General features: G+C 32.4%; 1 protein-coding gene across 1 annotated transcript in view; it reads right to left on the reverse strand.

Moving 5' to 3' along the window:
• Positions 1–22,926, reverse strand: part of LOC114328600 (uncharacterized) — a 32,253-nt gene extending 9,327 nt beyond the window's left edge. Inside the window, exons 1-3 of the mRNA XM_028277490.2 lie at positions 22,853–22,926; positions 8,633–8,917; positions 1,447–1,656 (exon numbers count right to left, since the gene is read on the reverse strand). Of these exons, the coding sequence (XP_028133291.1) occupies positions 1,447–1,656; positions 8,633–8,903 (481 nt within the window). The 5' untranslated portion in view covers positions 8,904–8,917; positions 22,853–22,926. The remainder of the gene's footprint in view (positions 1–1,446; positions 1,657–8,632; positions 8,918–22,852) is intronic.
• Between the last annotated feature and the right edge of the window lie 1,141 nt (positions 22,927–24,067).

Raw genomic sequence — 24,067 nt, forward strand, 5'->3', positions numbered from 1 at the left:
TAATTTATTGTATTTTAATTTATTAACGATGTTTAAAATTTATCTACTCGTTCCGATAATAACTAGTCCTGTCGCCAGTGGGGTTACAACGGCCTACTTAATTCAGATGGACTTAACCAAGTTTTTTTTTATGTATTTTGACCCGTATAACACGAATTTTTTGGGTAACAGTCGATTCGGATGTTAATAAGATTGTTATAGACAAAGAACTTGAGGAATCACATAACAGAGATTTTTCGCAAAACAAAACATTGTTTTGTATTTTTTGGGTCATTCCAAGCAAAAAATGTTTTTACAAGTTTTTTCGTAGGATGCACGGTTTTCGACATAAACGCCGTTGAACTTTAAAAAATTCGAAAAATTGCAATTTTTGAACCCGAAAAACTTTTTTGATTGAAAAATAAAATAGCAATTCTGCTTACCTCATTTGAAAGTTCAAGTCAAATTCTATCGGTTTTGATATTACTTTCATTGCTAAAAATTAATTTTTTATTGTTAAACAAAGCTATAAACACATAATGATTGAATGATGTTTTCAATGCATTTCCCATTTGAAATCGAAAGAGTAGGCGCGCATACAGACAATTTCTACGTAGATTACGTAGGTACATTAAAACACATGCATTGGGCACGGGAAACACTATGTGTTTATGGCTTTGTTTAACAAATAAAAACTTAATTTTTAGCAATGCAAATAATTAAAACCAATAGAATTTGACTTGAGCTTTCAAATTCAGTAAGCAGAATTGCTATTTTATTTTTTAATCAAAAGTTATTCGGGTTCAAAAATTGCACATTTTCGATTTTTGAAAGTTCAACCGCGTTTAACTCTAAAACTATGCATCCTACGAAACAACTTGTAAGACCATTTTTTGCTGAGAATCACCCAAAAAATACAAACAAATGTTTTGTTTTGCGAAAAATCGCTGGTATGTAATTCCTCAAGTTCTTTGTTTATAACAAACTTATCGACATCCGGATCAACTGTTACCCAAAAAATTCGTGTTATACGGGTCAAAATACATAAAAAAAACTTGGGTAAGTCCATCTGAATTAAGGAGGCCGTTGTACCCCCCCCTGGCGACAGGACTAAACAGTATGTTATTAAAATCACTATCAATTTGTCTCTTTTCTCGATTATTAGTTTTTATTGTATAGTATAATATGAATTATTGCAATCAGTAAATACATACTTATTGAAAAAATAAAATCCTATTAATTAAATTAATGAATAATTTAAGCGATTATGCAAGTAAAAATTGTCCAAGAATATTCAATAACTAAACGAAATTGTCATCTCTAGTTTACTGTTGAAATTGATGCTCGACTGTGGCAACTAATACAACCATAATACAGTTGCTAATGTTTACGTCTAGCTCGCAGTGTTGCCATTATAAAGCGTGTATATCTAATTTAAATCTATACAGTCTGTATACACATACGAACCTGTCAATGGTGTAGACATGTTAAGATCAAAATTTTGTTGTACCAAATATTCGAATATGTTACGATTTCGGAACAATATTGCCATTGATAATGGAGAAAACATATTTTGCATAATTCTCTTAGATATTCCTCCAGAAAGCAAATTTTCCAAAATCATGGTAACTATATCCAGATTTCCTCCGGCAACGCTAATCAGGAGTACAGAAACACCTAAAATATTTAATTTTATTCATAATTATTGCTTGTTTTTATTGCCGTAATACCAAATTAAAAGAAAAAACATTCTCCTTTCCTTTTTGATATAATCCTGGAGAAAGTCTGTAGTAAGAACAGCACAAATTATAACAAACTACTGACAGTAAATGCCTAAATGGCATTGACATGGTGGGGGAACACGGTCACCAACGTGAAGGAGACTTTCAATAAATTAGAGGTAGAGGCAAAAAACTGGTCTAAGGGCGAATGAAGAGGAAAGCAAATGTGTAATTGCAGACAAAAGAGACGAGATGGTTTAGGCAAAATGACCCACATAACTTTGAAAGAGTAAAAAGTTTTAAATATTTCGGAGCGACAATCACCACAGATAGCGAAGTCACTGAAGGTGGATATGAGCTATTACCTCCGATTTAGTTGAACCTCCATCGATTTGCATGAAAATTGGTGAGTGGTTAGAGGATATCTCAAGGAACAAAGGTGACATGGTGTTAACTGGCGCTTTTAACCTGGGGGTGGATGCCACCCCTCCTCGGAGTGAAAATTATTTTATTAAAAATAACCCCACAATTCGATAGAGGAACAAATTATAAGCAAAATTTGTTATATAAATTTATTAAAGTAAATCAAAACTTTTTGAGTTATTAAAGATCAAAAATTTTAATTTTTCGTGAGAAAAATGTATGTTTTTAACCGATTTTTCATAAATAACTCAAAAACTATAAGTTTTCGCAAAAAAGTTATTATTATCAAAATTAAGGCTAATAAAAAATCAAATAAACTCCTTACTAGAAAAACCTTTTAGCGTTAACTAAAAGGAAGTTATAGGTAATTGAATGTATATTTTTTTCGTCCAGTACCCAAATCTAAGTATTCAAGCTTAAATACCGGGAAAATGGCGCATTTTATAACATAAACTTATTAAACATTTGTCAAAGTTCATAGAAATATCTATCAAATAAGCCCTCGAACAAGTTGATAGCATTAAAATTTATGCACCAAAAATGTTTCAAAATGTATATTTTAAAAAATTTTCCAAAAAATGTTATTGTTTTTTTTGTAAATAACTTCGTCTGCCTAAAAACTAGTTAAAAGATGATTTCAAGAGCTATTAAAAAACGTCAAAATTAGTATTTTAAACCTCTTACTTTTTTAAAAATAAAAGGTTAAATGGCCCTGGTTACATGGTTCTCGCAGCAAAATTGAAATATTAAACGTTTCTATCTCGGTTATTTTTTACTCTACGGAAATAGTAAAATGGATAAAGTATTTGGAACAGAAAAAAATAAAATTTAGTTATATATGATTTTTTACGTATATTGAGTATTTTTGGAGTTATTATCAAAAATGAAAATTACGAAAATTTTAAAAATTCTGATTTTTTTAAATTATATCTTTTTTTTCAAAAACATGCATTCTAAACCGGTCAAAATTGTTAAAATCATTAACTATGTTAACCTAAAGAAATTCTTGTGAGGATTACTACAAATTTTAACTTTTTGTGGAAATGGCGTTTGTTTTATTTTTCACTTTTTCCTTAAAAATCGAAGGGGTTCGCTTATTTTCATAATAACTTGCTTAATTTTGATGCTATTAACTTCTACTGGAGCTCATTTGATAGGTATTCCGAAGTACTTTGACAAGTGTTTAACAAGTATATTATATAAAATGCATCGCATATAAAATGCACCGTAAAAGTGTTTCAGATCCATTTCTGAGTAGTTTAACAAGTGTTTAGTAAGTATATGTCATAAAATGCATCGTTTTCCCGGTTATTTAAGCTTAAATACTTAGATTTGAGTACTCGTCGAAAAAAATATAGATTAAATTACCCATAACTCACTTTGAAATAACATTAGTTTAGTTCTTTAAGTGGGGAGTGTATTAAATTTTTTATTATCTTTAATTTTGGTAATAATACTTTTTTTACAAAAGGTTATAGTTTTTGGGTAATACGAGAAAAACAGCTTTAAAACATGCATTTTTTTGAAGAAAAATTAACTCTTTGATATTTAATAACTCAAAAAGTATTGATTTATGTTAATAACTTTATATAACAAATTTTGCTTAGAAGTTGCCTCTCTATCGATTTCTGGTATTATTAAAAAAAAAAAATTTCACCCGCGAGAAGGGGTGGCATCCACCCCCAGGGTAAAAGCGCAAGTTGGCATCATGTCACCTTTGTTCCTTGAAGTATCTTCTAACTACTCACCAATTTTCATGAAAATCGATCAAGGTTCAACGAAATCGGAGGTGAAAACCTTCAGTGATTCCACTAAGATAACGATATCTCGAAAGAGATAAAAGGGAGAATCCAGGCAGCAAACAGATGGGTGTATAGCCTCCATAACACTCTTGAATCTAAGAGCCTAACACGAACATAAAAAATAAGAGTATATAAGACAGTGATTAGACTGATGCTCATGTACCTATGGGTATGAGACGTAGACGTTGACAAAGGCAACGGAAAGAAAAATCCTCAGAAGAATCTTTGGACCATCTCGTGACCCGAATACTAACCAATACCGAACGAGAACAAATGCCGACGTCAAACAGATGTATAGTGCTAGCGACGTGGTCCAAGAGATTAAATCCCAACTTCTAGGATGGGCAGGTCTAGTGATGTTAGAAGAGAATATTCTCGGCCAGAAAATTCGCTCGAGAATATTCTCAAAAATTTTCTATATTTTCAAAAACCGAAACAAAAATAAAACTAGATACGGGTCAAATTACTATAACTTAAAAAATATGTAGGTACTTATGTAGGTATATTGTTTTTGCCAATCCCATGAACCACTAGTAAGGGTGTTTACAGTGTCAATATTTATTGTTTTGGTGCAATATTAACGTGCAAATATTTAGAATGGTGTTCATTTAAGCAGAGAAGAACAAGTTGAGGACCGAGTTTGTAGATAATTTAGCCACTTTAAAATATGGTGATGAGTCGGCTGAAATAATGGCAGATTTGGCACTTTATCGCTAAAAAGAAGGAATTTTTTGGAAAACCATACGTTGTAAAATCAATTGAAAAACTAGACTTAATCATGGTGAAAGTACATGTTTCGGATCAAAATTAACTAAAATAGTAGTTGATATATTAAGCATGCCTTCATCCAGTGCAGTGAGTGAAAGAAGTTTCAGTACTTATGGTTTTTTATCCACTCGAAAAGAAACCGGCTCACTGCTGAACGGGCTCGTAAGGTAACTTTTATTGCTCACAATTTAAAATTGTTAGACGTAGACCAATCCATGACTGAGCTGGCCACTCGTGAAAAACAAAATCCCACAACTCATTAGTACATACATTGAAATGCAGATTGTACATGACTAGGATGAGCTAATGATAGAAATAGATTCTGAATCTGAGGTCTCATCTTTTATCATACACTTCGCGTCATATAAAACTGGTACACTTTTTTTTCCCAATGTAAACCTGTGTTCAGACTGACAATTATTGTTCGTGAATCACTTCGTTGTTGCCATCACAGATAACGGAATTGCACTAAATCTAAATACAAAAAATAACGTTTAAAATGTAACGTTTAAAAGTATATTTCGAATTGTAATACATATATTTAAATTACACACTTGTTCACTGTAAAAGTTATTCATTTTGTATTAATTTTAAATTTAATTTTTTATTTTTCCAGTGTGTTTTATTTATTCTGCACAACTTAATGCAGGTTTGTCCTACAATTTACGAGAAACCAATCACACCTCTCGATTTGGCATTAAACATAATAATTTAAAGTCATGTCAAGATTTATTATCTATCATTATTTTTTAATTGAAATATTTTCATAAATTATAATAAAACACGAATTACAATTGTTTTAGTTTTTAGTACATATACATATTAAAAAATGCGGTCTGTCGCACAGCGCACAGCCCCGTTTTTACCTAGTTTGATATAATATTTTCTTTGAACTGGCAACGTTGCACTAGAAATTGGAATGACACTTGTGACAAGATCAACTTACACAACTTGAAAAACACGATTTTCGGTTATAAGAGTTGTACCAGTTTTTTTTGATGTACCACATCGATTATTGGCTGTTAAGAAGAAAATTTCATTTTTTATCAAAGAAATTTTGTGTTTTCTGTTGTTTTTGTATTTTTTATATACAAAGAACACTGTTTTTTTCGTCTCATAATTTTGTATATAAGATCATGATTTTTAAAACCCTATTTTTCATCTTCAACAGTATTCTTAAGTGCGTCATGGGGTTCATTCTCGGAAAATTCTCCATATCGAGAATTTTCTGGAGAATATTCTCCGATTTTTCATTCTCGAGAATTTTCCAACACTAGGCAGGTCATATCCATAGACTCTTTAATAACCGCTTTGCCAAGCTAATCTGGGATTAAGCTACGACAGGAAGAAGGCTCTTAGGACGTCCACGAATGCTATGGAAAGATAACATATGGTCAATTTAAGAACGATGGGGCCTGACCAGTGGCGTAGCGTAGTGGGGGCGGCAAGGGCGGCACTTTTTAGGGGGCGGCAAAATTTAACAATAAATAATAAAAATATTTTGTAAATATTTGAACAATTTTATATTTTTATCCCAACTACAAATTCGAACCGATTGAAAGGAGCACGGAATTTTTCATTACTTATTTTGTGACGAATTCGGGGAATTTCTTTTCTTTGAATGATATTTTGTAGCGACTGGCAACAACGTCTATACTAACTTATGGGAATTCTCCGTTTATGACTAATAATCAGCACAACTTTTTTCGGCACTTTAGAACGTTGCTATTCTTTTTTTTCCGACACATCGTTGGGGAAGTTCTGATATTAGCAGCTACAGGCATAAGAAGGATTCAAGACACCCGGTGGAGTGCAAGAGGTGATGCCGTAAATGTGACATGGCATCATAAAGCCATTGTCGTCACTTTTTACAAACAAAGGGACTTGACATAAGATTGTGCGCTCAGAAAGAAAAGGCTTTGTAGATGATATTGACAGAGAAAAGAAAGGAATGGGCAAATGGCGCTGTAGGTTATGCAAAAATATGAGTGAAGAACTTGGAATTTCCATAAAACCTCGGAGGCGCATAACAAGAAAGCATATTTTCGATGACGGAACTAGAGGTACTAACTTGTCTTGTGAAAATGAGTTGAGACGAAAACTGTTTTCTTCGTTAGATAGAGTTATTCTAGAAATTCGTGAGCGTTCTCAACAGCTACAGAATTTAACGGTTAAGTTTGTTTATCTAACGCCGGCTAGACGGCTATATTATTAGATCCAGACAATACTGAATGCAGATATGTAGACTACGCATCTGACGAAATTGAAGAGCAGGGTTTCAAGCTATAAAAATTTCGACTGTGGACTTTCGTTGCTGTTGCTGCTACAGGCAACGAAATTGATTAATGCAGACTCACTTGAATTATTTAAATTTATTGTTAATTCCAAGCTCCAAGATACTCTGCCAAATATTTTATTAATATTCCGAATATTGTTCACAGTTGCTATAACCAATGCCAGCTGTGAGAGGAGTTTTTCAAAATTGGAACTGATTAAAAATTATTTAAGATCGACAATGAGTATTGCAAGACTAACTAATTTGGCTATTTTGTCTATTAAGCAAGAGGTGTGTGATGCGATATATATTCACGGTGCAATAACAGACTTTGCTCTTAATAAAAGAAGTAGACGTATAAATTTTTAATTGAAGATGGAAGTTTTGTTTTAATTCTAACAAATACTCATATTACTTTTCAATAAAGATAAAAATATAACATTATAGTAGCGTTCTAGTTCCAATTAAAAATTGATTTTATTTAATTTTGTCGATCGTCAAGGTATACCTACCTAATCTTAAGTGATAGGTACCTAAGTTATATTAATGTATCTAATTGGTTAAAGTAAAAGAATTTTTGTATTAATAAACGTGATTGTAAAACTTAGATAAACTTTTTTATTTAAAATCCAACATGTAAAATGCAAAATAATGATGACTGTTCTCGCCGAAAAGTTCTCTATAATTAATGTATGTAATGTATAGTATAAGACCAAGTATAGACCAAGAGGAAGAAGGACAATCCGGTTTTCGAACAGGAAGAAGCTGTACTGATAATATCTTCTGCCTCAAACAACTAATAGAAAAAAAATTAAGCACAAATCAAGAAACCCACCTCATGTTTATTGACTTGCAGAAGGCGTACGATACAGTTCCTGTAAACAAATTCTGGAACGTGTTACGACAGACGAATATTAGTTTCACCTTAATAAAAGCCTTAAGAAATTTGTATGAAGGGTCAACATCACAAATAAAAACTGGAAACAGATTATCGCAAAGCTTCCTGGTTAATAAAGGTCTAGGAAAGGATTTCTTCTGTACACCAGAGAAATCCTTTCGTTTATTTCATATAGATGTCGTACCTAGTGTACTGAAGTCTGGTATTTTATTATTACCAGGAAGGCCCCATGCATTTTATTCCTCTTCGACCACTTCACCTAGGTGTTCCTGACGAGCGGTTGACATAACCTGCGAAACACGTCGTGTAGAATACCGGTGGTGGTCGAAGTGTAATAGAATGCAATCGCCGTTCTTTCATATATATATATATATATATATATATATATATATATATATATATGTAATGTATAGTATACAATAAATTAAACTACCTAAATAAGAGGGCGGCAAAATTGTCTTCCGCCTCAGGCGCCCGACACTCACGCTACGCCACTGGGCCTGACCCAATTATGATGAACGACCCTTCGAGATGGAAGCGAGTTGTGTAGTCGCTAAGATCCACCCCGGGTTGTTGTGCTGCGGGAAAAGAAGAAATTTTTGAAAAAATATCACCTTCTTCGAGTTATAAGCGATTTTGAGGGCGAAATCAGGTCAAAAGTTGGCAATTTCAAAAAATCATATCTTAACTTCTACTAAGTATAAATTATTGTAAGTCAATCTTGACATATCAAAATAGTACTAAATACTAAATATGGACCACTTACCAAAATTATTCTTTTTCGTAGCATCTCCACCAAGATCTAATATAACTTTAACTGTCTCGACGTGTTTATTTCTACAAGCCATCATCAGGGGTGTCCAACCCAAGAAATTTTCCAAATTTAGTTCTTCATATTTTATCCCTTTCTTGAAGTCTTCATCTATCCCCCTTGCAGCGGAATAATGCAAAAAGGTGTTTTTGTCATCGTCTATCAGAGTTGTATTTTGGTTTATTGATTTTGTTGTTGTTGGAATAGTTTTTTTATCTTCAGTCATAGTGTTTTAAAATACTAAAATATTTTTAGAAGTATTAGTGCAGTCACTGCAAGTGGGTAAGAGCTATTACCTCCTATTTCGTTGAACCTTAATCGATTTTCATGAAAATTGGTGAGTCGCTAGAGGATACCTTAAGGAACAAAAGTGACATGGTGCCAACTTGCGCTTTTACTCTAGGGGTGGATGCCACCCCTTCTCGGGACTGAACATTATTTTATTAAAAATAACCCCACAAATCAATAGAGGGACAAATTCTAAGAAAAAATTGGTATATTTTGTTATTAAAATAAATAAATATATTTTGAGTTACTAAAGATCAAAGAATTTAATTTTTCGTGAAAAAATGTATCATTTAAAGCGGCTTTTCGTAAATAACTCAAAATCCATAACTTTTTACAAATAAGTTAATGTTATCAAAATTGAAGGCAATAATAAATTAAATAAATTTCTTACTAGAAAAACCTTTTACTATTAATTCAAAGTGAGTTATAGGTAATTCAATTAAATAACGGGAAATCGATGCAATTTATGACATATACTTACTAAACACTTGTTAAAGTACTTAGAAATGGATCTAAAATATCTCGGCATCGCCGTTTCGGCGTGACCATTCCGGCGCGGCGCCGTTTGGGCGTCCAGCCAAGTTGACGTCAGCCGTTTCGGCGTGGGGCATTTCTGCTTCGGAATTAATCGGTGACGTTACAGGTTACTTAATTAAAAAATTAGCTCTAGACTTTACGTTTCTAAGGTTACTGATGTTGCCAGGTACACTTTAAAATACGTTAGTAAAAATGTTAAGTATTATTTATCTGTTTGGTTGGATTATTAAAGGTACCTTTATAAATAGAATTTCTGAGAGGACTACCACATAATTACAACACGTAAATACTTTATTTTAATTGTTGAATAATTTTTTGAGGTTGGATTCATCTTGGTGCTACAGCAGGCTACAGTCCTTAGAGGGCTTCGACCTTCTCAAGCTTTCTACGCCATTCTGTTCTGTCCCTTGCTTGCATTTTCCAGTTGTCGACTCCGATCTTCTCGGCATCTTGTGTTACCCCGTCCATCCACCTCAAATTTGGTCTACCCCGTCTTCTCATTCCCACGGGTTAAGCTGTTAGATTTTTTTATCATGTTCGATTCAGGGGCCCGGGCTACATGTCCTGCCCACTGCAGGCGGTTTCGCTTAATAACAGTGATACTATCTTTTCCACCAAACGTATGCTTGTAAATATTCTGCAGTTCAAAGTTATAACTACGCCTCCATATTCCGTTCTCACAGACCGCTCTGAATATCTTGCGTAGCACCTTTCTTTCAAAAATCGATAGAGCGGATTCATCTGTTTTAGTTAGCGTCCATGCCTCTGATCCATATGTGAGAACGGGAACTACCAATGTTCTATACAGCCTTATACGAGTTTTTTGAGACAGACGTTTATTAGATAAGTACTTCGATAGATAAGTACTTGCAATTATTATTCGCCTTTTGGAGGATGGATATAAACACATAATATAATACATGTAATACTGTATTTACAAATAAAATATTTTTTATAGTGGCACTAGGTACATATATTTTATTTATTTAACAACGCTCTAGTGTGCACAAATTATACTAAAACGCGCGTGTTTTAAAGTGATCATGGCAACATCAGTAACCGTAGGAACATAAAGTCTAGAGTTAACTTTTTAATTATTGAACTAATATAAGTAAGCTGTAACGTCACTAATTAATTCCGACGCCGAAATGGTCGACGCCGAAACGGCTGACGTCAACTTGGCCAGACGCCCAAACGGCGACGCCGAAACGGCAAAGCCGAGATGTTCCATCCCCCTCAGATATATCTATCAAATGAGCTCTCGAAGAAGATGATAGCAAAAATTTATACTCCAAAAATGTTTCAGAAAAAATGTTTTTTTTAGAATAACCCTATTAATTTTTATGATATCAGGTTTATCTAAACACAGTTTAAAAGGTAGTTTCAAGCGCTATAAAATAATTTTTTAAACTTAAAACTTAGACCGTCCGCACATGGGTCGATCGAAGACACGTCTCGAAGTTAGCGCGTCTTGCTCGACTTGTACGAACCCTGCGTCACACGCGATTGCCCTCCGCACACTAGTCGATTCTGTTTTTATAAATTAACGCATTTTTTATAGAGTAACCCAAACGACTATTTCGATCTGTGAAGATTTAGTCCTGTCGCCAGGGGGGGTACAACGGCCTCGTTAATTCAGATGGACTTACCCAAGTTTTTTTTTATGTATTTTGACCCGTAGAACACGAATTTTTTGGGTAACAGTTGATCCGGATGTCGATAAGATTGTTATAGACCAAGAACTTGAGGAATCAAATAACAGCGATTTTTGGCAAAACAAAACAATATTTTGTATTTTTTGGGTCATTTTAAGCAAAAAATATTTCTACAAGTTTTTTAGTAGGATGCACAGTTTTCGAGATAAACGCGGTTGAACTTTCAAAAAATCGAAAAACTGCAATTTTTAAACCCGAATAACTTTTGATTAAAAAGTAAAATAGCAATTCTGCTTAGCGCCTTTGAAAGTTCAAGTCAAATTATGTCGGTTTTGATTATTTGCAGTGCTAAAAATTTATTGTGTTATTGTTAAACAAAGCTACAAACAACTAGTGCGTGAGTGATGTTTCTATGATTTCTCATTTAAAATCGAACGAGTAGGTAGAATAGGTACTAGTGCAATCAAGACTATTTCTACGTTACATGCGTTAAAACGCATGTAAAAGCACGGGAAACCCTACGTATTTATAGCTTTGTTAAACAATAAAAAAATAAATTTTTACCAATGCAAATAATCAAAACCGATATAATTTGACTTAAACTTTCAAATGCGGTAAGCAGACTTGCTATTTTATTTTTTAATCAAAAGTTATTCGGGTTCAAAAATTGCAATTTTTCGATTTTTTGAAAGTTCAACCGCGTTTATCTCGAAAACTGTGCATCCTACGAAAAAACTTGTAGAAATATTTTTTACTTAAAATGGCCCAAAAAATACAAAATATTGTTTTGTTTTGCCAAAAATCGCTGTTTTTTGATTCCTCAAGTTCTTGGTCTATAACAATCTTATCGACATCCGGATCAACTGTTACCCAAAAAATTCGTGTTCTACGGGTCAAAATACATAAAAAAAACTTGAGTAAGTCCATCTGAATTAACGAGGCCGTTGTACCCCCCCTGGCGACAGGACTAATTACGGTATTATTAAATTTTTATACAGTTGCATTATACAGTTGAGGGTATTTTTCTACTTCCTCAACGAATTTTATAATAAACACCTAGAAACAGAAGTTCAATGTTTTCAGAATTTTACATTATAAACAATATATTTCCACAAAGCTAATAGTACTACAATCAACGAACATAACATTCACCGATCTTTAAAAAGACTAAAATTTAATTTAGGGCAAAAACCAACGAAAACGAAGCAAACAAATAAAATAATGACTAAACGTGCATCTCACACGAACTTTCTCGTTCGCTTCAGATCGCACGGAACGAAAGTCGTACAAGACGAGGAGATTTGCAATTCTAAACGCTCCGTGTACGGAACTCAATGCCACAACGAAGGAACTTAAGTGACGGGGAGAGATCTACGCGATTGGAATCGAGTCGATTACTTCGAGCGTCGCTCCATGTGCGGACGGCCTTATCTTATATATCCCTTATTGTTTTAAGATAAAAGGTTAACCGGCCCCGGTTACATGGTGCTCGCAGTAAAATTTATGTTTTAAATGTTTCTCTCTCGGTTATTTTTTATCCGAAGAAAAAACTAAAATATTTGCTAAAGAAAAAATAAAAATTTAGTTTTTTATAATTTTTTACGTATATCGATTACTTTTGGAGTTATTATCAAAGGTAATACCACGAGTCCTCTAAATTTTATCGATACATTTTTTTGTTTTCACGAAAACTTCTTTATTTGGTAAAATTACGAAAACAAACCGAATGATAAAATCACGAGTCCGAAGGACGAGTGATTTTATCCATTTCGGTTTGTTTGAGTGATTTTACCCTAAATAAAGAAGTTTAAGCATGAAAACGAAAAAATTTATCAAGCAAAATTTAGAGGACGAGTGGTATTTGAAAAGATTATTTTGTGAACCAATATGTATTATTAGTAAATACGAATATTTTTAAGACAACTAGGATCAATGTCTTAAGTAGGTTATAGATAAATTATTTTATGATTTAAAAATGAACCAATTTATTTATTATATTGTTAATACATAAAAAACTGTTTAAATCGAAAATGAACAATTATTAAAAACACAATTTTTATAACTAATATGAGATTTTCCAATGTCGTTCGTAAATAATAAAAGTACGTATTATGTGAAATTTAGGGTACCTTAAGTTTTATCAAGGAAGAGACTGTTTTATCAAGGAAGAGGCGGTTTTATCAGTATTACACTCAATGATTGGCTAGAACGACGCGTGGTGATTGGCTGAAAAAGCAAAAACGTCAGAATTTGACAGGCGAAAAAAATAATCGGGTATAATATCACTACAGTGAGAATAAATTGAAAATAATGCGACAGTTTTTCGAAAATTTTGTTGTCTGGCAATAGACACGAGAGCCCGCAGGGCTCGAGTGGCTATTGCCCAATGACAACAAATTTGAGTAAAAATGAAGCATTATTTTCTTATTTATTCTTACTGTAGTGTGATATTCGTAAGATTATTTTTTAATACCTATATTATGGATATTTTCTTAAATGTGACAGTTGTCAAAACTAGGAAACTGGTTGCCATTAAACAGAAACAATCTACTTAAAAAAATTCTATCGGTAATTTTCTACAGTAGATAATTCTCAGTATAATTATAATCTGATTGGACAGAATTAAAAACGTGATCAAATATCTTACTATACGATTGGAAGTTAAAATCATCAAAAAATAATCAAAAGAAAATGAAATTTACACAAATTTGAAAAAATAGGATTTTTTTAAATCATATTTTTGTTTTCAAAAATTATGCTTTTTAAACCGGTCAAAGTTTTTGAGGTTATTACTTATGCTAAAATAAAAGAAAGTCTTATACGGACTACTATACATTTTAATTTTTTGGAAATAGCGTATTTTTTTTCATTTTTTCCGAAAAAATTCAAAAATTTGAAATTATTATTTTCGTCATAACTTGCTTAGCTTTGATGCTATCAACTTAATCTGGAGTTCACTTGATAGGTATTCTTGAGTAGGTACTTTGACAGGTGTTTCATAAGTCTATTTTATAAAATGCATCGTTTTCCCGTTATTTAAGCTTGAATACATATATTTGAGTTCTAGCCGAAAAAATATACATTCAATCACCTATAACTTACTCTTAATTAACTCTAAAAGGTTTTTCAAGTAAGAAATCCATTTGATATTTTATTATCTTCAGTTTTGGTAATAATAACTTTTTTGTTAAAACTTACAGTTGAATCATTTAGGTATAGGCACCATGTCACTTTTGTGTCTTAAGGTATCCTCTAACTACTCACGTACTTGCTAAAGTACAAATAAACGGAAACAGATCGCCAATAATAAACCTAAGGAGAGGAATAAAACAAGGGGACAGTCTCAGCCCAGTTTTGTTTATATTAGTAATGGATAGAGTAATGAAGAGCGCTAAAAGAAGGTCAAGGCAATTACAGTCAAAAATAAAGTACACGAATTTAGTACCAGTGAGAATGGAGGGATTACTATATGCAGATGACTTAGTAATAATAGCAGACAATAAAGAGAAAATGTAAAAATTAATCGATATCTGGGTGGAGGAAATAGAAAATTTGAAAATGGGGGTAAATGTAAAGAAAACGAAGACCATGCTAGTAACCCAAAAAAAAAGGGAAGAAATAAACCAAACGATATTTAGGTGCAAAAACGAAATAATAGAAACAGTCTCGACGTTTGAATACCTTGGAGAAATAATATCAGAGAATGGAAAGATAGATCAAGAAATTTCATACAGATCGAAAAAAGGAAATAAGATCTACTATGCACTAAATAAAACAATATTTGGAAAGGAAGAAATAGATAAAGAAATAAAACTGAAGGTATACAACGCAATCTCTGTACCAACTTTAATATATGCAAGTGAGACATGGGTAAACAATGCAAAAATAGACAGTACAATAAACGCAGCGGACATGAAGCAGCTAAGAAAAATAGCAGGGAAAACGAAATTGGACAGAATAAGAAATGAAGATATTAGACAAAGACTGAAACAGGAATCGATAATAACCAAGATACAAAAAAGAAAATTAAAATGGTATGGACACATTAACAGAATGGACCAGGGAAGACTACCAAAGCAGGTGATGGAATCAAAAAGATATGGTAAAATAAGGAAAGGGAGGCCAAAGAAGAGATGGATCGATCAGATTATAGAAATTGGACAGGAAAAAGGGAAAACACATCAACAAATGAAAGAGTTAGCAAAGGACCGCAAGAAATGGAAGATATGGATAGAGGATGCATAAAACATCCGACGCCCCTGAGGGGCATAAGGAGTTTCGAGAAAGAAGGAGAAGAAGAAGAAGAAGAGGAAGAAGAAAAAGAAGAAGAAGAAGAAGAAGAAGAAGAAGAAGAAGAAGAAGAAGAAGAGTTCTAGGCCGAAAAAAATATACATTCAGTCACCTATAACTTACTTTTAATTAACTCTAAAAGGTTTTTCAAGTAAGAAATCCATTTGATATTTTATTATCTTCAATTTTGGTAATAATAACTTTTTTGTTAAAACTTACATTTGAATCATTTAGGTATAGGCACCATGTCACTTTTGTGTCTTAAGGTATACTCTAACTACTCACCAATTTTCATGTAAATCGATGGAGGTTCAACGAAATCGGAGGTGAAAACCTTCAGTGACTGCACTATATTTAAAACCACGAAAACTAATGATGAAATAAAGGTAACAGTAGTTTTAGTGATCGATACTAAGTTTCCAATCAAGATGCAGTAGAAATAAACAAACCAAGACACGTTAAATGCTACTAGGAGCACTCCCGAATCATAATTTACAATGTATACAGGGTGTTTCATTAATAATTGTCCATATAGTAACTGGAGAAACCTTAGCACAAAATACGAAGATTTAACCTAAAACATCTAAATAAAATGTCGTTCCTTACTGAGTTACAGGGTGTTTTATCTAAAAATTTAAAAAATTTTTGCTCAGCATTTTAAAACTATTCGACGTATCCTTTTCATACTTGGCAGGAAGTATAGGTACTGTACATACTACTAAATTATGTTAAACAAACGTTTCTGGCTATTACCAGAGGCGTACGACGGGGGAAAGTGAATGGTTGAAACTTCTCAAATTCTACGCCACGGGCGAAATTGCTATTTTAGTTCAATTTTTGGATTCTCCAATACTTTCTATGAAAATAATATACTCTTCATTCGTAACGATAAAGTCATTAGTTTTCGAGATCTTTGAAGTTAAAAATGAAACGACACGGTTATTTTTATTAATGTATTGTGTCGCTTCATTTTTAATTTCAAATATCTCGAAAACTAATCATTTTATCGTTACGAATGAAGAGTATATTATTTACATAAAAAGTATTGCAAAATCAAGAATTTACACTAAAATAGCAATTTCGTCAGTGGCATAGAATTTGGGAAGGGTCAACCAGCCACTATCCCCTGTCGTACGCCTCTGGTAGTAGCTAGAAAAGTTTATTTATCTTAATTTAGTAGGGTTTACAGTACCTACATTTTCTGCCAAGTATGATAAGGATACGCCAAATAGTTTTAAAGTACTGGGTACAAATAATTTTTAAATTTAAATTATATGAATCATATCATAAATTAATCAAAATAACTGTGCCGTTTCATATTTAACTTCAAATATCTCGAAAACTAATGACTTTATCGTTACCAATGAAGATTATATTAGTTACGTAGAAAGTATTGGTGAATCTAAAAATGGCACTAAAATAGTAATTCCTCCAGTGGCGTAGAATTTTAGAAGGGTCAACCATTCACCATCCCCTGTCGTACGCCTCTGGTAGTAGCTAGAAACGTTTGTTTATCGTAATTTAGTAGGGTGTAGTTTAGTAGTAGTAGTCGCACTTTTTGCCAAGTATGAAAAGGATACATCGAATAGTTTTAAAATTCTGAGCAAAAATAATTTTTAAATTTTTAGATAAAACACCCTGTAACTCAGTAAGGAACCACATTTTATTTAGGTATTTTAGGTTAAATCTTCGTATTTTGTGCTAAGGTTTCTCCAGTTACTATATGGACAATTATTAATGAAACACCCTGTATACATTGTATATCCCAAATCATGATTTCCAAAGTTTATACATTGTAAATTATGATTCGAGAGTGTTCTTAGTAGTATTTAACGTGTCTTGGTTTGTTTATTTCTATTGCATCTTGATTGTAGATTCAGTATAGTCCAGTACTGAATATACATGGTGCGGCAGATAAACGGCAAATTAGAAATATCTCGACAACTAAAGGTAACTGAATCATGAAAATGGGAATGAGGGGGTTTTGAAGAGTGAATTATTTAATGAAAATATTTTCATCCATTTGCTACTTCCGTTTAAAATTTACTTGTAGCTTCGTTTTATTTAAAGGGACAATGTATATTTTTACATCTTTTGATTTTCCTCGATGTCTTATTTCTTAAAATATGAAGTTTTGTAATGTTGTATGAGGTGACAACTTATTGGAGGCACATTTAAAAAACAGAGTCATTATCTACCCACAAAGAAGAATATCAGTACACCAGTACACGTGACCAGAAATATGGAGTATGATCAGAAGACAAAGAAAATATATGAACTAACAAAAACGAAATAAATTCAGAAGGAAACATGGACAAAGACCTTTTGATTCCTATTTGATAATAGTGACGATGATGGGTCACCAACACCAAAATAATGAAAAATTAATAAATAAACAATAAACATTTAGGAGGGGGAGAGAAGTAAAGGAAGCATTAAGGAAATTAAAAAATAGAAAATTATCAGAAGAGCAGCGAATGCAATTTTAATAACCCAAAATGAAGATAGAATTCAATGACTAGTTCACAAATTGAATACAATCGATTGAGTTTGCACTGAAGAAGTAATGGAAAAAAAGTATCTGGGGATGCATAGTCCAGCTATGGATAGATTGGAAACGAAGTACAAAGATCAAATATTTTAACATAATGCCTTAATTATACTATAAGGCGTCACCGACATACTATAAGGCATAACTCTGAGATGAAACCAAAATCTATAAGGCCAGTATAAGGCCAATAATGGTGTTAAACAGGAAATAATGATCAGAAAAAAGACCCGGTAGAGCCGAAAAAACACACAGAAGGCTAGAAACAGCGGAAATAAGAATATTCAGAACAACTACAGGAAACACGTTGAGAGACAGAATAAGCATTGACGAGATCAGAACAAAATGTAATATACAGGGTATAAACGAGTGGACACTAAATATGAAAAAGAACGGAACAATCACATCAGTAGAAAGGCGAACACAACCCGCTGTAAGAGGCAACAACCCGCCAATGAACAAGCAAATTTGCTTATATAAAAGAAGAAGAAGAATAACAATCTTCTACAAAAACAGTTTAATCTAATGCTAATAAAAATTGTGCGGTATATCAAGGCAGTCGAGTATAGTCTCCATTTACTCACGGTTTTTGCTCCGAATTTTAAAGAACATTTTTTGACCTAAAATTTGGCATGCACATTGCACATAGCTAACATGTCAAAGATAAATAATGATATTGTGCCGATGTGTGCTTGGGGGTGTCCTTCTCGGGGGTCAAAAAAAACATACGTTCAAAAAATCCGGAAGTGGATAACCTGACTAATAGACCTGGATCCCGCGCACCAACAAAAAGTTGATTAATCGCAAGCTGAAAATTTGTTAATAGCTTAACGGTGTCTAGTCGGACAAACTTTGATGTACGGGAACACTGGAACAGGGGAAATTTTAATTGTGGAACAGTTTAAAAATTTGGAACGTCAGATTACGAAAACGTCCCATGTATTTTGTCGGACAGAACATCCAATTGATTTGTTACCCTTTCATTTAAAGTGTCATGCAAAAATCAGACTGCTATTACTAACCGACATGATTCCTGTCATTTGACATGTTCTTCGTGTTCCACTCATTAAAATGCCCACTTTATGACTAACACCAGTCTGGTTTTTGCATGAGAGTTTAATGAAATAGTAACAAATAAATTGGAAGTTCTAACCGACAAAATACATGGAACGTTTTCGTAGTGTGTAGTTCCAAATTTTAACCTGTTCCACAATTAAAACTTCCCCTGTTCCAGTGTTACCATACATCAAAGTTTGTCCGACTAGACACCGTTAAGCTATTAACAAATTTTTAGCTTGCTGTTAATCAATTTTTTTTGGTACGCGGGATCCAGGTCTATAATTCTGACCAACTTTTTTCTATAGAGTTTTTACACTAAGTCAATACTTTTCGAGTTATTTGCGAGTGGATACGTTCGTTTTTCAACAAAAAAACCACGTTTTTAGACGGTTTTTCACAAATAACTCAGTACTTAGCAAAAATATACACAATTAAAAAAATGTATATAGTAAGTCTGGAGACCCAGTAATAGCAGAGTTGTAGCTAATGAAAAGTAAGTTTTTATTCGTCAAATTCCAAATCGAATATTTCAACGTGAAATAACTAAAAAATGAAACAATTTTCGGGGAAAACTCATCACAACTTTTTTAAAGTGTTGTAAAAAAGGAGCTTTATTTATATTTTTTTACTTTTCTTGAATCAAAAGTAAGCAAGTTATACTCAAAATAACGTTGGTCCCGTTTGTTGCAAAAAAAATCTTGAAACTTACCTCCTAATTAGCATCCCAAATGAAATTAATCCTTACCGTTCACAAGTTACTTTACTTATGCATTGTTTATATGATTTGTAAATTTCATTGGTTTAAAGTTCTTATTTTTGAAAAAGTTTGGTTTTAAAGTATGAATTTTTTTACATCTGAAAAAAATGCCCATTTTTCAAAATAACTTATAGTCTAAGAGCTAGTGAACCTTTTGACTAACGGTCGTCCTGTAAGGCTAAAAATTTGTAGAGTGATAATTCATAGCACACCAAAGCTAAAAACCATGACCTGGCAGGCCTCAGCGGTGCACGTGTATCTACCAGGTGAATCGAAAAGTGCAAATTTAGGGGGTAAAATAAACTTTCTCCTGTAAGGTTTAAATTTAAGTATGTGTTTGAGTAAGTCATTTAGAAGAAATGTGTACAATGACAGGCGATTCTGAAGAGCATAAGACCTTGCCAGGCGAGGGGAAAGATTAGGGGTTTTTCCTAAAATTATTCTTTTTGCATCGAACAAATTTTTTTTACGCTTTTTGAATCATTCCAAATAGAAAAGGTCCTGAGTTATTTTTCTCTTAAGTTAATAGTTTTTGTTATATAAGCGATTGAAAATTTTGAAAATTGCGAAATCGGCCATTTTTAACCCAAATCGGACATTTATCTAAAAATTTCAATATTGGCAAGGTACGCAGATATTCCTTAAACATTGATTGATGAAATCCCGAAGAGTTTTTTGCAATAAAATATCGAAAACCGCTTTGTTTTTTTAATTGCTAATCAAGCGGGCGCTACACTGTAGTATAATTGAGGACGTTTGAGCTTGCATAAATTCATTATCTCGAGAATGCGCAAATTTGAAGAGAAATCCTCAGACAGGTCGATTTTTATTTTTGAATTAGGACTTTTTGGTATATATATAATACTAGTGACGTCATCCATCTGGGCGTGATGACGTAATCGATTATTTTTTTAAATAAGAGTAGGGGTTGTGTGATAGCTCATTTGAAAGGTTATTTAATTCTCTATTCAGTAATATAAACATTAACATAATTATTTATACAGGGTGTACAAAAAAATTTTTTTCTTCTATTTGTCAAATTTAATCAAAGTTAATTTAATAAAAAAAATTTTTTTGTACACCCTGTATAAATAATTATGTTATTGTTTATATTAGTGAATCGATAATTAAATAACCTTTCAAATGAGCTATCACACAACCCCTACTCTCATTTAAAAAAATCATCGATTACGTCATCACGCTCAGATGGATGACGTCACTAGTATTATATATATGCCAAAAAGTCCTAATTTAAAATAAAAATCGACCTGTCTGAAGATTGCTCTTGAAATTTGCCAATTCTCGAGATAATGAATTTATGCCAACTCAAACGTCCTCACTTATACTACAGTGAAGCGTCCGCTTGATTAGCAATTAAAAAACAAAGGGGTTTCCGATATTGTATTGCAAAAAACTCTTTGGGATTTCATCAATCAATGTTTAAAGAATATCTACCTACCTTGGCAACTTTGAGATTTTTAGATAAATATCCGATTTGGGGTTAAAAATGGTCGATTTCGCAATTTTCAAAATTTTCAATCGCTTATATAACAAAAACTATTAACTTAAGAGAAAAATCACCAAAGACCTTTTCTGTTTGGAATGATTCAGAAAACTTAAAAAAAATTTGTTCGATGCAAAAAAAATAAATTTAGGAAAAACCCCTAATCTTTCCCCTCGCCTGGCAAGGTCTTATGCTCTTCAGAATCGCCTGTCATTTTACACATTTCTTTTAAATGACTTACTGAAACACATACTTAAATTTAAACCTTACAGGAGAAAGTTTATTTTACCCCCTAAATTTGCACTTTTCGATTCACCTGGTAGATACACGTGCACCGCTGAGGCCTGCCAGGTCATGGTTTTTAGCTTTGGTGTGCTATGAATTATCACTCTACAAATTTCTAGCCTTACAGGACGACCGTTAGTCAAAAGGTTCACTAGCTCTTAGACTATTAAACATTATTAGTAAAACCAAAAATTTCAAACAGTAAAAATATAGATTTGGCTTTTCTGAATATGTTTGATTTTTGTGATTCTGTAAGACAAAAATTGGTTAACTAGTGACTCGTTCAAGCTTTTTCAACTACAGCCCTTTCAATAATAAGCACTTTGAACCGATGAAACTTACAGATCATAATATAAACAACACATTAAAATGACTTGTGAAGCGGCAACCTTTTCATTTGAAATGCTAATTAGGGGATAAGGTTCACGATTCTTCTTACCAAAATAAAAAATTTTATTTTGAGTGTAACTTGCTTACTTTTCATGCTAGAAACTTTTTTAAAAATAAAAAAATAAGCTTCTTTTAAACACTTTAAAAAAGTTGTGATGAGTATTCCCCAAAAAGTGCTTCACTTTTTGGTTATTTCACGTTGAAATATTCGATTTTACAGACTTCATATAATATACACGTTTTTTTTTACTTTTTTATAAGCTGTATTGTTGTCAATAATATATTTTTCGATGAAATACTTATTTTTTGAGTTATTTGCGAAAAATCGTCTAGAAACGTGTTTGTTTTTGTTGAAAAATGAACATAAAAACACTCGCAAAAATTCGAAAAGTCTTGACTTAGTGAAAAAACTCTATAGAACAAAAGTTGCTTAGAACTAGTCTAAGGACTAGAACTACTAATGGACAAAAGGACACATCTGCACAATATCACTTTTTTCTTTGACATGTTAGCTACGTGTATGTACAAGTTCATGTCAATCTAAGCGGTTCTTTAAAATTCGGAGGTTTTGCAATATTTAACCGTGAGTTAATGGACTAGTATACAGAGTTTTATCAAAAAACTCTCACAAAAACGGATAAAAAGAATGTCGTTAAATATTTTCAATTTTTTTTTATTTAAAATTAATACCATCAAATAAGAATGCTAAATAATTAATATCTCTATGGATGTTATAATACCTCATTTGTTTTTGAAAAAATGTGCAGTAGTCACTAAGATCAATGCAATGATTTATTTATATAAACAAGAAAATTATTTAAACTTATTTTAATATATAATAAGGATTAAAAGAAGTAGTTACCTCAAACTATTCTTTAATTAATTTTGTTTTTCTTCTTCCAAAATATGTCGCCTAACACAAACACAGACACTAACAAAAATTTAATAATATTCTTTTGGCTGGGTTTGTATTCTGTTTTTGCTTTATAAACTAGTTTACTTTTTTGTTTATCCATAGGTGGAGATTCCTTACTTTAGATATAAATTATTTTTAAAAATCTTTCAACTTATTTTGTACCGACATATGTATGTTTATTTTTTTAATTTAATTTTACGATTCGGCAAAGATAAACAAATAAAAAAAACAAGATTGTATAAACACGATTGATTGCGTGTAATTGTAATTCATGTTTATATTATTTATACTTTCAATTCGGAACTAATAATAATAAAGGTAGTAATAGATACCGTAGCCTGTGGGAGTTTTTTGTCAGTTCTTCTATCAGGCGCGGCCCCCTGCTAATGGAGGATGCTTTCTGGGAATTCGTAGCGCCAATGCCCAGAGTGTAGCAGGGATACCTGCCGTGGAACAAAAATTGACACCTGACAGTAAGTATATAATGCACACCCATGTGAATAAAGATTAATAGTTTATGTTTAGGGTCGCTGTTTGGGGATCGCCAGGGCACGTCTGGAGCCGGCGCTGAACGTGACAGCATGAGGGACGTCGACGTCGGTCGCAGGGTGTTAAGGAGGCAGGCCCTGTCATACAATCAGCTACAGCCCAACCACAACAACCACAAGCGAGCCAAACAACAACAAGAGCTCCACCCGCCGAAGGTGCTGCGCTGGAACATCACACCAAGAGAACAATGTCTTTTCTCCTAAAACACTGATTTCTTTGAGCTATGTTTCTTAAAAGTTAACGTATCGTATTAATTTAAACATACCGCTTCACATATAAAGAAACGAGTTTTTTTAAATAAAACTCAATAACTTGTTACAGATAATTTCTTCAATACTAAGAAATACATTAATAGTTACATTTTAATTTTCTTATCCTAAAGTTTTTGTTTCTTAAATTGAAAACTTCAAATATTTTGCAGTATAAGAAATATAAATATGTTAAGTTAATCCATTTTTATATTTGTGAACAAGGAATTTTCTTGCAACCAAATAAATATTTTAAACAAGAAATAATTTTTCAGAAATACCTTCTGTAGTAACTGTGGTTATTAAATAAAAACTTTATCATTAATGCCGAAATGTTACTTGCAAAGAGATTTTCTTCCACAAA

Source organism: Diabrotica virgifera, chromosome 1, assembly GCF_917563875.1.
Source record: "Diabrotica virgifera virgifera chromosome 1, PGI_DIABVI_V3a".
NCBI classification, from domain to species: domain Eukaryota; kingdom Metazoa; phylum Arthropoda; class Insecta; order Coleoptera; family Chrysomelidae; genus Diabrotica; species Diabrotica virgifera.